Source organism: Equus przewalskii, chromosome 11, assembly GCF_037783145.1.
Source record: "Equus przewalskii isolate Varuska chromosome 11, EquPr2, whole genome shotgun sequence".
Classification (NCBI taxonomy): domain Eukaryota; kingdom Metazoa; phylum Chordata; class Mammalia; order Perissodactyla; family Equidae; genus Equus; species Equus przewalskii.
Window position 1 is genome coordinate 13,501,762 of NC_091841.1, and position 16,398 is coordinate 13,518,159.

The 16,398-nt window shown below is 34.9% G+C and overlaps 1 protein-coding gene across 1 annotated transcript; it reads left to right on the forward strand.

Annotated features, from left to right (window-relative positions):
* The first annotated feature begins 269 nt into the window (after positions 1-269).
* Positions 270-1,214, forward strand: LOC103566754 (olfactory receptor 5M10). Its single transcript, XM_008543271.2, has one exon. The coding sequence runs from the start codon at positions 270-272 to the stop codon at positions 1,212-1,214; it is 945 nt and encodes a 314-aa protein (XP_008541493.2).
* The last annotated feature ends 15,184 nt before the right edge of the window (positions 1,215-16,398 follow it).

Consider the following 16,398-nt stretch of genomic DNA (forward strand, 5'->3'; position numbering starts at 1 on the left):
TATATAAGAGAGTGAGTGTGTGTGTTTGAGACATATATATATATATATACACACACATATATACATAGAGAGATAACAGAGATATAGGGTGAAAATATTTACATGGACACCCTGATGTGTTTGTCTAAAAGAAAAGAGTAATTTACTCATACATGAATAGATCAATGAGTAAGTGATAAAATGGATGGAATAAAGTAATAAAAGCAGGGTCTTGATCAGACAGAATTCTTCACTTTCTTTGTCACTTTCAGTTTTGAAGGGATAAGAAAATGTCATCTCAAAACCACACTGTAGTGATGGAATTCATTCTCTTGGGACTCACAGATGATCCAGTGCTAGAGAAGCTCCTGTTTGTGGTGTTTCTGGTGATCTACCTAATCACGCTGGCAGGGAATCTGTGCATGATCGTGCTGATCAGAACCAACTCCCACCTCCAAACTCCTATGTATTTCTTCCTTAGCCACCTCTCCTTTGTAGACATTTGTTATTCTTCCAATGTTACTCCAAATATGCTTTACAATTTCCTCTCAGACCAGAAGATCATCTCCTATGCTGGATGCTTCACACAGTGTCTTCTATTCATTGCCCTGGTGATCACTGAGCTTTATATCCTTGCTTCAATGGCTTTGGATCGCTATGTAGCCATTTACAGCCCTTTACATTACAGTACCAGAATGTCCAAGAACATTTGCATCTCTCTAGTCACAGTCCCTTATACTTTTGGCTTCTTTAATGGACTCTCTCAGACACTGCTGACTTTTCACTTGTCTTTCTGTGGCTCCCTTGAAATCAATCATTTCTACTGTGCTGACCCTCCACTTTTATTGTTGGCCTGCTCTGACACCTATGTCAAAAAGATGGTACTGTTTGTTGTTGCTGGTTTTACTCTCTTAAGCTCCCTCTTCATCATTCTCCTGTCTTACATTTTCATCATTGCAGCCATCCTGAGGATCCATTCTGCTGAAGGCAGATATAAAGCCTTTTCTACTTGTGGTTCCCACTTGACAACAGTGACCATATTTTATGGGACCCTCTTCTGCATGTACTTAAGACCCCTATCTGAGAAGTCTGTAGAAGAGTCCAAAACAGTTGCAGTGTTTTATACTTCTTTGAGCCCAATGCTAAACCCATTGATCTACAGCCTAAGGAACAAGGATGTGATCCAGGCCATCCAGCAAATAAAGGGAAATCTCTTTCATAAAATTGCAGTTTAGGCATCTGTTCATTTGTACTTACTAATGCCCGTGATGACATAGTGACGCCCTTCAAAGGCTAAACCTACTACTCTATAGTCATGATTTATTTAGCTTCATGAACTCTCAGTGACATTAACTAAATTCTCCTCAAAATTAGTACCTTGAAGAAAATTTGTTTTAATAATAACTGTAATATTGAAAATAAAAATATTGTCTTTAGCAGGGAACCTTTAAAAATAAATTGGCAGTATCCAATAATTCCACATAATACTTTAATATTTTTACTTACTTGTGGGTACATAATATAATTAGCTCACTCTTATGGAAACATCAGAAATCCATCTTCTCTGAATTATATGGTTTACAAAGCCATAGTGAGGTTCAAAATAGGGTGACTAGTTTTACACTTTTTTTTATTTATCAAATTATTTCTTCGTCAATGTGTGGCATAGAACAATGGCTCTGGTGCCTGACTAATTACTTGAATAATCTTGGGGAAATTTTCAATATATATATCACACATAGGTCAAAACTTTCTGTAAATTTTCCCCCAACCCACGTCATACACATCCTGAAAACTGTTGGCCCATTTATAAATACTGGTTATGCTCCACAATTTTGAAAATAAACTCTCAACAACTGCATATGAGTTTCCAGGAATATGGCTCCAGTTTGATCACAGTATAGTATAAAGCATTCTAGATATATTGTTTTTATGTAGTAGCACTGACATTTATTAAGAGTTAATAGAGTCTATCAAGTGGCTTCTAGGGACACAAGAATGCCCTGAAACAGTATACAAATAAGTAAGTGTTTACATATCTTTCTGGCGGAGAATACCTTATTCATTGTTCTCTAGATACATCTGTTCCAGTAGTTCTCAAAATTTCTACTAAGAAAATCATCAGTAAAAAGGTTAATAAAGAAATACATAATTCATCCACATTAATCTATGCATTATTAGTCAACTAGATGACTGCATATTGAAACATATATTAAACTTTCTATAAATTTTCTGAAATGTTTGGTATTCTAATATTATGCACTTTGATTTTAACTAAGACCACACACTAAATGTTCATAGGAAATCAACTGCTCTATTTACTCTAATGCATTCAAAGTATTTTCCAGAAAATCACTCAAATGACATGCAGTTTTGGAAAATTGGGCTCCATTCTTAAATCTCAGTTGATTGAATAAGGCTGATTCTATCAAATATATTCACTATAAATAACTAAAAATACAGACAGTTGTGAGGAAGTAACATTTATCGGTGATATGTCTTAAACCAATGGACAACTTCTGTTTGAATTTTGTTATATTTTTCTCAGTAAATTAGTATGCGTATGTATTCTTGTAATTCCTAAAACAAAATTGGAATCATTCGCCATACACAAGTTTGAACATTGATTTTCACTTGGAGTACAATGTTTGTATTTTCATACAGACTAAATATCTTTAGTGAACATTATTTTTAATGTGTTATAATACACAAAATTAAATCATAGCTTAATTTAATTACCAAAACGTTACGTATCAATTGTAGAGAAGCATATTGAAAAATAATGAAATATTTTTAAATTTTGGAATGAGATTTAGTTTCAATTTTGAAGTAAAAGCAATATTTATTTGCAATCTCCTATTAAAAGAGAATTGCTCTGTGCATTTGGTTTATTCTTTTTCACTTAATTTGTCTTGCAAACCATTATTCCATCATATTGAGGCATTCTCTTGTTGTTATGACTGACTCATATCTCTGTATACATATCCCTCTGGTTAGTTCACAAGGATAGATTCATAAATGTGGAATTGCTGACCAAATGCTTTGAACATTTTTAAAGCCCTTGCTAAATTTTTCTGTAGGTAATTTTTTCTTCAGAAAGCATCAACCACGTACACTTATGATTAATAAACTTTCAAAGTAACCATTTCACTCTACTTTTCTTAATACTAAAAATATCATTTATGATTATTTGCTTCTTTGTTGTCTCAACTGAAATTCTTATGAAAGATTTCTATTTTAATTTGAACATAAAAAGAATTGAAATATATATTTAGCAAATAAAAGATATACATCAGCTCGGTGATTGCTGTTCATGTTGTTTCTGGTAATTCTTCACATGAAGAATATTTACTTTTTAATTTTTATCTCTTTTTGTTTTGTTTTGTGGTTTTTCTCCATTCTAAAATTAAATAAGCAAGCATCTATATTATGTTACTGATTTCTCACGGCCATATACTGTAGCAATTTCTCCAGTTATTCTAAATGCAATTTTGTTTTATGTTGTAACATTTTATATCACTTTTCCCCCTCACGTTTTAACCCTTTTCCTTCTACTGTTTATTAAGTAGCACTTTATTTTTCATTAATGTGTAATGTTACCTTCATTGTACACTAAATGAATCCATTTCTGGTTTTTCTTTGGCCCATCTATATATGTATTTTAAGTGAAATTCTTATAATTAAGATAAATTTAAAATCTTTCAATTTCTAGTAGACAAATTACATCTTTATTACTTTTTACCTTTAAATTTATCTTAGGAAAATGCAAGTCAGATGCTTCTAGCTACCCCAAATTTTTAACCCCCAAATTATGCATGCAATAGTTAAATTTATGAAGTACATGTACATGTGAACAAAAATATGAAATGTGGCTGCATGTAGAGCACATAACCATTGCAAATTATTTGAAAAACATGGAAAAACGTTTTAGTTTTAATTAGATTGTTATATTGTTATAGATTTGTCCCCAGATCTGACAAAGAGATGTATGGCATGGAGGGCCTAGAGAGGACTGTTTAGGCATGAAAGGTTACAGGTGAGTTAAATATTTTTGCTAGAAAGGCAGAGAGGTGCTGGTGGCCTATAGATGAGGAGAAAAGCATGTAGCCTTGGCACATTAATGCTGCTTATTTATTAAACGTTTTACACAAACCTTTATTTTTATACCATACCAGAGTCCAGAATGCAAAATATATTTCAACAAAGATATCTAAATACAGTATCTTATCCCTAACTGGATTTTGGTTTTGCCAAGAACTGTCCCTCAAAAGAACTGACACATCCACACATAACTGCTCACCTGTGAATCATTCAGTCACTGAAAATAATTCTGTGTTGATAGAAATTAAAATAAATATTAAAATAATCAGAAGAAAACATCTCTGAGCTTAATAGCAGAGGGAGAAGTTCACAGTAGAAAAGTTACTTCATTTTGACCAAAAAATAATTTAAAATTAAGCAGCACCTAACAATTTGACAAAGATTTTTGTTTGTTTGTTAGGATTGCAATAGCAATTTTCTTTATTTTAGTTTATCATTTGTTTCAATTTTTTAAATTGAGTTCATGATAATTTACATCAATGTGAGATTTCGGTTGTATATTATTTCTTGACTGTCGCCACGTAAGTGCTCCCCTTCACCCCCTGTGCCCAGCTCCCAGTCCCCTTCACCTGGTAAACACTGGACTATCTTCTTTGTCCATATGTTTGTTTATATTCCACATGCAAGTGAAATCATCTGGTGTTTGCCTTTCTCAGACTCGCTTATTTTGCTTAGCATAATTCCCTCTACGTCTCACACCTAAGATTAAGTGAAAATATTAAGACATAGTAAGTTTTAGAAAGCATTAAACACCAAGATATAAACACCTTTCAAAGGGTATGAACTGAAAATAATAAAAATACAAAAATGTTAAAATTAATGAATAAAAATGTTAGTAATAAAACACAGGAATTAAGAGACTGTTTTGTAGTATCCATATTTAAGACAGCTCAACATGACAGTCACTTTTATACACTGATGTTAGAAAAATAAAAGCATACAGTTTCTCTGGAAATTAATTTCACATTATGCTTTTAAGAGTCGAAAACGTTTGTACGCTTTTACTCAGCTATTCCAATTTTAAGAATGTCCTGAAGGCAGAATAAGAAACTTGGGAGAAGATTTTCATAGTAAGATTTGTTTTATAATTGACAAAAAGGAAACAAGTGATATACTAACACAGGCAGACTTAATTTTGCACAGTACCAGTAAACTGGAACCTGTACAGACTGGAAATGTGTCCCTGCTTTGCATGGGCCCCAGTTTCCACAGCACTGTGCAAAGTAAGGACTCCCTGCATTTAATAACTGGGTAAACACAGGCAATACGCTGGCTCTAAATAACTAGAACCTCTGGAAAGGTGTGTGGGCTGTGACCATAAGGAGAATGTGACTATCATGTGACAGATTTTTGAATTAGTATGTTATACATACATGAAAATAAAGGAGTTCTCAGCTAAGGAAAGGGCAAATCATTTTATAAAGCTTTTTATGAAAAGAAAGGGTACAACAATATATATTATGATAACTTGGTAAAATACCAGGATTAAGGAAAAGTAAAGCTTATTCTTTATATCCATGTACAAATTTTCTATGACAAATATTTACCGCTTTTATCAGCAAGAAACAAACAAAAAAGGGCATATTTCCAATATCATCCAGATCCGAATATGTTAAATTGAATGATCTTTATTTATTACTGTTCGAATTGGAATGTGAAAATAAGAAAAAAGAAGGGATTCAAAACCTGTTCTATAACAGTGGTGAACAGGATAGTCATCCAGTTTTCTTCTAATTCAAGTTTCTGTTATTTTTCTCCTTAAAAATACTGTGCTTCTGAATAGGTTGAGATCTTCAGGCGTAAACAAAGCTATACTTAACTGTTTGTTAGGAAAGAGGGATGATGCAAATAAATATCAATATCTCTATCTACTATGTTTTAATCTAGAAACAAATTTTTTTCCTACTTTTTTTCTCCCCAAATCCGCACAGTATGTAGTTGTCTATTTTAGATGTGGGTCCTTCTAGTTGTGGCATGTGGGACAGCGCCTCAACATGGCCTAATGAGCAATGCCATGTCCGCATCCAGGATTCGAACCCTGGGCCGCCTAAGCAGAGCATGTGGACTTAACCACTTGGCAACAGGCCTGCCCCAAAATATTTCTTTTACTCAGGCTTTTTCTTCTTCCTCTCAAGCTTAAACACCACCATCATAATAGCTAGCATACTATGAAGTTGAGAAAAGGTAAAATAAATTAGTGCTGAGTTCCAATAAATTGTCTGATGCACGAATGTTTTCTGTCTTGAAATTTTATCTAATATATTCACACATACACACAATAAAATGAATTCTCCCAATGCTTTTGAAGATGCAGGGAAACTAGGATGCTCATTTGCTAGTGGTGATTTCACACATCACTACATCCAAAAAGAAAGAAATATAAAAAGAAGTAAGAACAAAGCTGTAGAAATCCATCTTAATACAATAACTGATCAGAAATAGTGACTTATATGCATAAAGATGTTCCTAAAGAGGGAAAAATAAAAACTCCCTAAATATTAAATTAGTGATGTACTAAAATGGTTTATATCAAGAATTGATATCCTCTTAAATAAAGACCAGTTTCAAAGTGTGGCAGTCTGGAATATGCTTATGCCACAATTTAGTTGTAAAACACTGAAAACAAAGTTTCATGCATATTAGAGTAGTGGTTATTTTAAAATAATTTGCTAGTAGACACAAAATGAAAGGTAAGATATGAAATTAAAGAAGAAATAATTGTAAATATTGTATGGAAACAATCACATAAACCTCTTATGTAAGAAATGAAAATTCTAAATCAGGAATGTTTTTCTCCCATTAATAAAAGTATCTGTTTTGATTAAAAGAAAATAAGGAAAGAAATATTTGAGTTATTAAAATGTAAAACATCAAGATCTTTGTTGAAAAAATTAAGCATATATGTTTTTATATTCAAGAGAAGTAGACATAAAAATGCACCAAAAGGGGATTGAGAACAAACATCTGAAACGAGAGATATGAAAATTTGGGGAAGATAATCAGCTTTCATTAAAGGAACCTATGTAATATATCGTATGAAAATAAACCACTTTCATAATTTCCCTCAGAGTTTCAATGGATGCCTTCAGGTGGTTGGTGGTGCTGATTCAAGTGGACATTGTGTTTGAAAACATATTTTGAAGTTCATGTACCATACTTTGCTGACATCTTTGCTATCCCCACCTTAACTTGGCTACCACATATGAAGTTTGACTTAGCTCATTGTTTTCCCTAAATAGGCTATGGAAAAAGAACCTCTGATCCTGAAACATGGCTACCACCATAATGGATCATGGCATAATGGGGATCATCAACACCTGTTAGTTTCTTCAATTAACATCCCCTTTGATTTCACTCATATCTTTTTATTGCACAATGTCCCAATTTATATCTTATACATATTTCATATTCCTATTTCAATTTATCTCATACCCTTTACTTTACTTCTTTAATCTAAACTATACTATCAGGAAGACTGCTTGCTGTACTTTCAAAATATTACACATTGATTCTTAAAACAGCTTGCCAGGCACCTGCCCGGTGGCGCAGTGGTTAAGTTCGCACCTTCTGCTTCTCGGCGGCCCGGGTTTGCTGGTTCAGATCCCAGGTGCGGACATGGCACCGCTTGGCAAAAGCCGTGCTGTGGTAGGCGTCCCACATATACAAATAGAGGAAGATGGCCATGGATATTAGCTCAGGGCCAGTCTTCATCAGCAAAAAGAGGAGGATTGGCAGTAGTTAGCTCAGGGCTAATCTTCCTCAAAAAAAAAAAAAAAAAGAAGAAAAGAAAAGAAAAACAGCTTGTCAGCATTTCCTCTGTTAACAGCCAAATCTAAGACAAAATTATCTCTTGTCTAAGCTACTATAATGATCTTCCTTGTTCCACACTTGAAATCCTCTAACCCCCAACACAAGCCAGTGGTCTTTATAAACATAAATCACATCATGTTACTGACTTTGTTAAGTGCTCCAAGATTTTCCACCACACTTTGGCTAAAATCTAAACTCCTTAAGAAACATCACAGAGTCTACAAGGACTTATGAGATGGTTCCTATCTACTTCTCCAAACTCTTTGACCACTTTCTCTTCAGTCCTACTTCTCCTGCCACATTAACCTTATAACTGTTTCTTGAACAGGCTGAGCACATTCTTACCTCAGGGCCTTTGCACATACTATTCCCTCTACTTAGATTGTTCTTCCATCATAATTTTGAGTGACTCATTTCATCGCTTCATTTAGATCGCTCTTCTAATAACACCTCCTCTGAAAGGCATTGCCTGGCCACTTGTCAAAATTAGCTTCATTCCGAATAGCTTGTTACTCATGAACCATGCATCTGTTTTTCTTATATCATTTATCACTTCTAAAATTATTATTTTTATAAAAAGTTTTATTTGTGTGTTTTTATCTGTCCCATTCATTAAAATATTAGACACATGAGGGCAGGAAATTTACTTGTGTCACATACCCAGAACTTGGGCAAATGTCTGAATCAGTTGATGCGCAGCATCCGTTAGTTGAATAAATAAATCAATGAGGTACATTTGCCAACTCACATCAGTTGATTTTCATAGCATGTAGATTTGTTTCCTCCCTGATGTTACTAGTGGAGACTGACTTACTACAATAAACTCCAACTGCCATGTAAACAACGTACAGAAGGGAGCACAATCAGGGGTTTGTTTTAATAACACAAGCTAGTGAAATGGTGCCTGACCCAAACCCTTGATAATTGACAGTTAAAACTTGCAGGTTAGACTGTTGGAAACAGGTAGAAATTGACTGGGGACTGAAAAAAATGAGTCACCTTTAATCACTACAGCAAATTTTGCAAGGTGAACGGGACATACAAAGTTCATACCTTTCAAGAAATAACTCTGTTGCTTTATTAAATCATATATTAAGAAAACTAACATTTACATGAGTAGCTATCAACTCTGCCTTCACATTAAGTTCAGGTGCAGAATTTTTAAAAACACTGATATTTGGGTCCTAGCTTCAGTCAGGTGGGGCACACATATTGGTATATTTTAAGAAGCTTTCTACATGATTTTAATGCACAGCCAGGGTTGAAGCACTGACTGAGATAATTGAATCAAAATGTTTAAACCACATATAAGCATTTTTATCACATGGTTCTATCCTCTGATAGATTACACCTTCCTCTTACAGTGGATTCTGAGGTATTGCCACAAAGTCCCTCTAAGTATAGAACTTGCTGTCATTAATGTACACAAAATTTTTCTCCATTAGTTTGAAGAACGAAATGCCTCAGCCTTTGACTTTAGCTCTTATAGTACTCTGTTGGTTTTAGGAAGTTTGCAAAGAGACAATCTTTCTGAGAATCTTCACAATCCTATATGAATTCTTTTTGCACTCAAAAAACAGAAGGAAAAGGAAACAAAATTTCTCATTAAGGATTACACCATTCTATTATGTATTAGGCATAGTCTGAGATTTGATTTCTGGGATGCACATGGAGAAACACCAGTTGTGAAAGTAGATTTAGTATAGTCATATTTCAAGTTATAAGCTGAAGTAGGGGCCAGCCCGGTTGCCCAGAGGTTAAGTGCGCACGTTCCACTTTGGGGGCCCAGGGTTCACCGGTTCGGATCCCAGATGCGAACATGGCATCACTTGGCACGCCATGCTGTGCTAGGCGTCCCACATATAAAGTAGAGGAAGATGGGCGTGGATGTTAGCTCAGGGCCAGTCTTCCTCAGAAAAATAAGGAGGATTGGCAGCAGTCAGTTCAGGGCTAATCTTCCTCAAAAAACAAAAACAAAAACAAAAAAAACCTGAAGTGAAGGAATATAGAACAACTTTTATGTCATCATTCTCACTAAAATATTCAAAGTTTTAAATATGTCGGTGCAGATCATTTGTGTTGAATGGTGTCTGAGAATTTTCCTTCCCATCTCACATTCAGCCTACAGTGCAATAGACTTCCACTAGATGGTTGCTTTCCAAATTGTTAAAAGACTCTTGTCTTCATTCAGTACTTCTCTCTCTTTCCAAGTGGATGACGAGTGGTAAAATGGTAGGAATAAGGATATTCCAAAAGAAGATAATAATTAAATGTATAAAATCATTACAGGATAAATAATAAAATTATTGAAAACAGTCACAATTATGCTTATTATATGTAAGAATTAAAGATCTATGTGTCATGCAGGGGAAGAAAACCAAAAATCGTCAAGCCCTATGCAATCTTTTCTGAGAACTTAGGCCAAATGGGATGGTTAAGCTGAAAGGTCAGTAAAATCCATGACAATGTTGGGAAGAGACACAAAGACAGTGGAGAAAAGTGTATTTCCCTGGAAAAAAACCAACGTAAACCTGTTAGTCATGCTGGGTACAGCAATGCCGTCATATTTCAGTGCAAAACTGAACTGGAAAACCCTAAGAGATGGAAAGGACAGAGGGAGGAGAGATGTTCACAATTATTTTTTTCTTTTCCACCTTTACCCTTACACTCATGTAGAAAAATCCCTTTAAACTTTTCTCTTAATAATAAGTGTAGGAAATTATTAAAAGCCTATGAAGTGGGAGTATATTTTCTTGTGCCAAATTCTAAGGCTGTAGGCTTGGAGGAAAAATACACATTAAAGGGATGGATGATTTTTTGAATTCCAACAACTGGCTAAAGCTCAACGTGTAAGCTTACTCTAGATCTTAGCTGTGTTGTGAAACGGATCTGTAACCAAGGTCAGGGATAGGACAGTGTAAGGCCTGCCTGACGTCCTAATATACTGCAAGTCACCCGCTATCTTTGTCAAAAAGAGTCTCCAGTCTGTCTGCCTATGATTTTATCTTAATGTGGCAGTTCTTAGGTCCACTACTAATACCATTTTCTTTTCAAAAGGGGAAATAGTAAGAAATCAAATAGTATTTCTTAGGAGTTATTGATTTTCAGAAGTATCACATTTACCTGTGGAGGGGTAATGATTTCTTAGCCTCCTCAAATGTCCCCAAAGTAGAAGAACTTTGACTTGAATGTCTAACTTCGGGAGATCATCCCTGAAGCATTCATCAAGAAATCACCTATGGGACATCATTACAACTCACTCTTGAGGTGTTTAAATAGTCACGTCTTAATGGATGGGACCCTAATTTATGGGTTAATCATTAGATGAACAATGTCTCTTGGCAAATGCAAAAACACATAGTACTGGTTTAGATATTGGGATTAATTCTGGGCAGATAACAAAAGCATTCCATTCTTTACAATGAAAAGATCTTTGCCGTGAGTCTGCTCATCATAACCTCAGCTGGAATAGCCTTTCCCTCTTCTGAATGCCTGTGGTGGATTTCTTTCCCTCTTTTGCAGTACTCGCTTCCTTTTATAACTCGTCTATTTCTTTTACAGGATAGTAAGTGCTCTGAGGACAGAATTAGTGTCAATTTCATTTGACACTATAGAGATCTGTAGAACATTTTGGGTCCAAAATTAATATTTAGCAAATTAAGAATTCCATGCTATTGAATGAAAAACTAAACACTGATACTAGGCAGAGGGTTGTGAATTAGTGGTCTTTCATGTAAACAGTAATTTTTCTCATTTTCAATAGTAATCTAAGATCACTTCTCACAAATTAAACTGAAAGTTGCAAGGGATCAGTTTTTTAGACTCTCCGATCTAATTGAAAGTCTAGTTCAAGTGAAATTAGTTTAAATAGACTCATTACCATGGACAACTTATACAAAACGTTTAGTTTATGATTCTTTATGTATATTATCTACTACAAAATTTCCTATTTGGGTCTTATCTACAGTAGTATTTTAAGTCAGAGTAAAGTCCTAGTACATTTGGGTCAGGTTCATAACAAATAAGAAAAATGTTATAGTACTGTTTTACCTTCCATATGGTTAAGCCAGTCTTCCTCTCCTGAACTCCATCTACCATTAATGCTTGACGTGAAAAAAATGTAGATTATGACAGAGGGAAAGTAGAGAGCCCAAATCTCACCCTTGGCATACTCCTGAATGAATAGAAAAAAGCAAAAGTAGATTTAAGGTATTAGGAGATCTCTCTGAGATATGCTGCCCCAATCTCCTTGCTGTGGGCTTTGGCTCTGAGTTAATTTGTTGGGTAGCTTTTCAAATCCCAGTTTACCTTTGATAGTGCTAGTAATTTTAATATCTGACTCCTGTGTGTAGTCCTCACATGCTTCAAGATCCAGAAGGCAGGTGATTCAATAGCAACTGTAAGCTCCAACAATGGTGAACCCAGAAATATCCTCAAACTCTATCAAAATGAATAATCATTATTATAATAATTATTATTACTGGTATTACTTCCACTGCAACATTTACTGAATAACTACTCTCTGCTGAGTCAGGAACTTGGCATAAAACAAAATTCTACTCAGATAGTTTAACTGAAGAGAATTTAATGAAATGACAGAGAATACAAGCAAAGTTAAAGAAATCAATCAGTTTGAAGCACCTGGAAGCTAACTGCAGAAAGCAATTTCCACCCCTAGTCCTGAAATGGCAGGGCAGTGGCATTTGTCAGCAGAGCCCAATGAGAGCTGGAACAAGGAAGTAATTCCTTAGCCAACTTCGTCCTCAACATATGTCTGCAGCAGTTTTCCTTGGAAAGTTGCAGCCACTCTAGCACCTTCATTGTGAAGATGAGAGAGAATGAGAAAGAAACTGAGCTGCTTTTCTCTTGCTCCCACCTGTGACATCCTACTGGTTTCCCCCATTGAAAAAACTCAGCTGGAAACTATACACCGAAGGTGCTCTATTGATGTGATCACTATTCAGTTGGACAGAGCTAGGTAGACAAAAAAGGCAATGGATCTGGGTATGGTAGGGTGAAACACGGACAATCATTACCACATCCATATTATCCACCTGTCTGCAATTTTCCTGTAGGTATGTATTATTATTCCTATTGAAAAATAAAGCACAGGTCTCAGAATCAGTAAATAACTAGTCCAAATTCAACAAAAGATTATTCATCTTCTCATGGTCCACCACACTCTGAAATTTACTCCTATGCCATGCGCTATTCTATCTTACATGTTGTAAACAAGACAAATTAATAATGTTCCCTCCAAGTCGAAAAATATTACGTTCAGGTGCAAATTGAAGTAATTAATGACTCCCATTGCTGCATCATTCTTCCGAAATTTGAGTCCCTGATGATATTGGGGAGAGGACAAAAATCATGTTCTCAATGAGTTTAGGATTTTCAAAAGAATAAAAAGATAGCAGTTGTTCACAGTTTGAATGACTTTCTGCTAGAAATAATTAAACCATAGGGATTTGGTCCCAATATAACAATTACATTATAAAGTCTTCAGGTTCTTCACACCCGTGTTATCACTGGGCGATCACTCTTCTTTCACAGGTAGGATTAGTTATTGTTAAAATATATTTTGGAATCTCAAATTAATATTTTAATCAATAAAAATAAAATTATGTGCTGAAACATATTTTGATGAATTAGCAAATATCTTGAATTAAATCCCACTACTCTGTCAGAGTTCAAGTATTTACAAATGCACTGGAGTAGTATTTATCGGGAAAGGGAACTAAACCAAAGCGAACATTCATTCCCTCCATAATTATTGATTGCCTCCATTTGGGAAAGAACTGTTCTAGGTGTCACTGAAACTGTTGGTATAGATTCCACAAACTCCTTGTCCCTAAGGAGCTCACACTTTGATGTTGAGTCTTGTTTTAGACAGACCTTCATTTTTCACTGAATGATAATAGTAGCTACAACCTATTGAGTACTCAATAAATGTCAGGAATATTTTAAAAGTTTTACTTGGATTAACTCCCACATGAAGGGAGTTGATACTACTAACCAAATTTTATGCCCAAGGAAACCTAGGCACAGAAAGACGAATAGTTTGCCCAAGCCCCATAGCTAGGAATAAGAGGATGTGGGATTTCCAGCCAGGAAGTCTGGCTGCAGACCTCAATAGCTGTTACACTCTGTTGACTCTCAAGAACTAACCAGGCTTACCCTCACTTGCTTCACAAAGAAAAGAAAGAGGATTGTGTTAAACAATCTGTCTGGTTCTTTCCAACTTAATAATGCTATTCTTTATAATTATAAGCCCAATATCATGTAATGTACTGTATCCCCTTTCATGGAAAATTGGCCACTTTTAGGTTTTAATCTTTATTAATTATTTCAAATTAATTCAAAATGCATTTCATGAAGATACCTTCTCTAAATTTCTTTTTCTGTTTCAAATTGAACCACAGCCACATGCCCAGGAAACATCACACTTATTAAAGCTAAAGACCAACCTTCTAGACTCTTTGGTTGACTAGCATCTATATGAGAGAACCTCAGGGTGAGACGGAATGCCATGAATGCAAACCCTCAGGTTTTTCACAGCCACTTTTGTCTAATTGCAAATACTTCTGTCTGAGGTCTCCTTGTTCAAATCATGTAGATGCTGTGTTCTGTTTATTTAAAGGAACATTATTACCATAAATTACTCAGATAAACTATGCAGAATAGTCATTGCTCATATTGTCTTATTTCTCCACAGTAAAAAAAATAAGTGGAGATATTCCTTAGTTTTAAACTTGATGAATGTTTCAATAAATAGATAGTTATTAAAAATCCATCCCATGGGCCAGCCTGGTGGCATAGTAGTTAAGTTTGCATACTCCACTTTGGCGGCCCAAGTTTCACAAGTTCAGACCCTAGGTGTGTACTTACATAGCTAGCTCAGCAAGCCATGCTGTGGCAGCATCCCACATATAAACTAGAGGGAGATTGCCACAAATGTTAGCTCAGAAACAATCTTCCTCAAGCAAAAAGAGAAAGATTGGCAATGGATGTTAGCTCAGGGCCACTCTCACACACAAAAACACCCACTGTCTCAGCACCAAAGGGTATTTGTCTATTATGACAACTACTATGATCTTACAAAATTTAAAAAGGTATAATACAAAAGTATTTTATTGATTTAGGTGATCTGTCTTTCAGTTTTTGATCCTGGTCAATAAGTCCGAAGCACTCATGTGCAGAATAGGAAAATGCAATAACCAGGGAAGCTGGAGTGATGGATTTACAACTACCTTACAAAGTGACCTGTTTCCATCGTCGGGACTGTAGCTATTAACAAGAGTCAGTACCACATTGTCATACATAGATAGGCACTACTGAATGAAAACGTAGGTTTTTCCATGAGGGTCTTTGTGATCACTTTTATTCTGCACAAACTTTGGGTATAAATTTCATGAAATCTTATGTACTGTCTCAGTTATATGGGTAATATGATTGCTATTTCAGTATGAGCTTTACACGTTTTAAAGAACTTAAATTGAATTCACGTTACACAGTTTTTCTTAATTTCTGTACACGTTCAAAAGAGGTACAGTTACAACAAAATCATTATGATCTAGGGATATTTTTCAAGCTTGTTTTCATTATCATCTCCCCTCACACCAGGGAACTCTGTGATACATTATTTTCTCCCCTAATCGCCCCCAGTCCCAAACATTAACATTGAATAACACTGATATGTGTATGTATATGTAGTGGTATATATCTGTCTCTCTCTGTATGTATCTCTCTATATCTATATGCAGATATCTATACATAGATATATAGAGAAACAGAGATAATTTATGTATTGTATATATGTCTGTTTTTATAGCAAAAAAAATACAACTTTATTTTGTGCCCCATGAACCAATTTTTACTCTTTGGGTAATAATATATAAAACAAAGGAGATCCTGAGCTAAGTCTTAAGAGTTAGGTAAAATTTGGTGATGTCGGGGCCACCTGAGGTAGCCTAGAGTTCAGGGAGAGGGAACAGCTTGAAAATGATCTTGAGTTTACAGGGACAGGTAGACAGATAGTAGTTTTATAAGAACTTATGGCACACATCAGTTCCACTTCCCTAATCCATTCAGCTCTGAAAAACAGATGAGCATCAATGACTGATGTTTTAGATACCACATCAAAAGGTATACTGAAAAAACAAAGCATTACAATTTCAAAGAAAAGCAAGATTTAAGGAAATTCTTTAAGGAAATTATAATTGAACAAGTATGATAAACACTTGCAGAAAAAAATAAAGGCTTTTCGAGTATGAAAATATTTTCAGGAAAGCATTTAAAAATATGACTGCCTTTACATATAAGGAGATCTATATTGATTTAGATATTTAAAACATTGATCACATGCCTACTCATGTAACATGTATTTACCAGTTTGAGAGGAGAGGAAGAAGTATCACATGACATCATGAGGGTAATGGAGAAATGACAAAAGACAAATGTGTTTTTATTTCCTTTACTTTAGGTCTCATTTGAAACCAAGCAAACACA

Excerpts from the sequence above, each read along its gene's own strand:
- LOC103566754 (XM_008543271.2), top strand. The coding sequence starts at position 270 with ATGTCATCTCAAAACCACACTGTAGTGATGGAATTCATTCTCTTGGGA.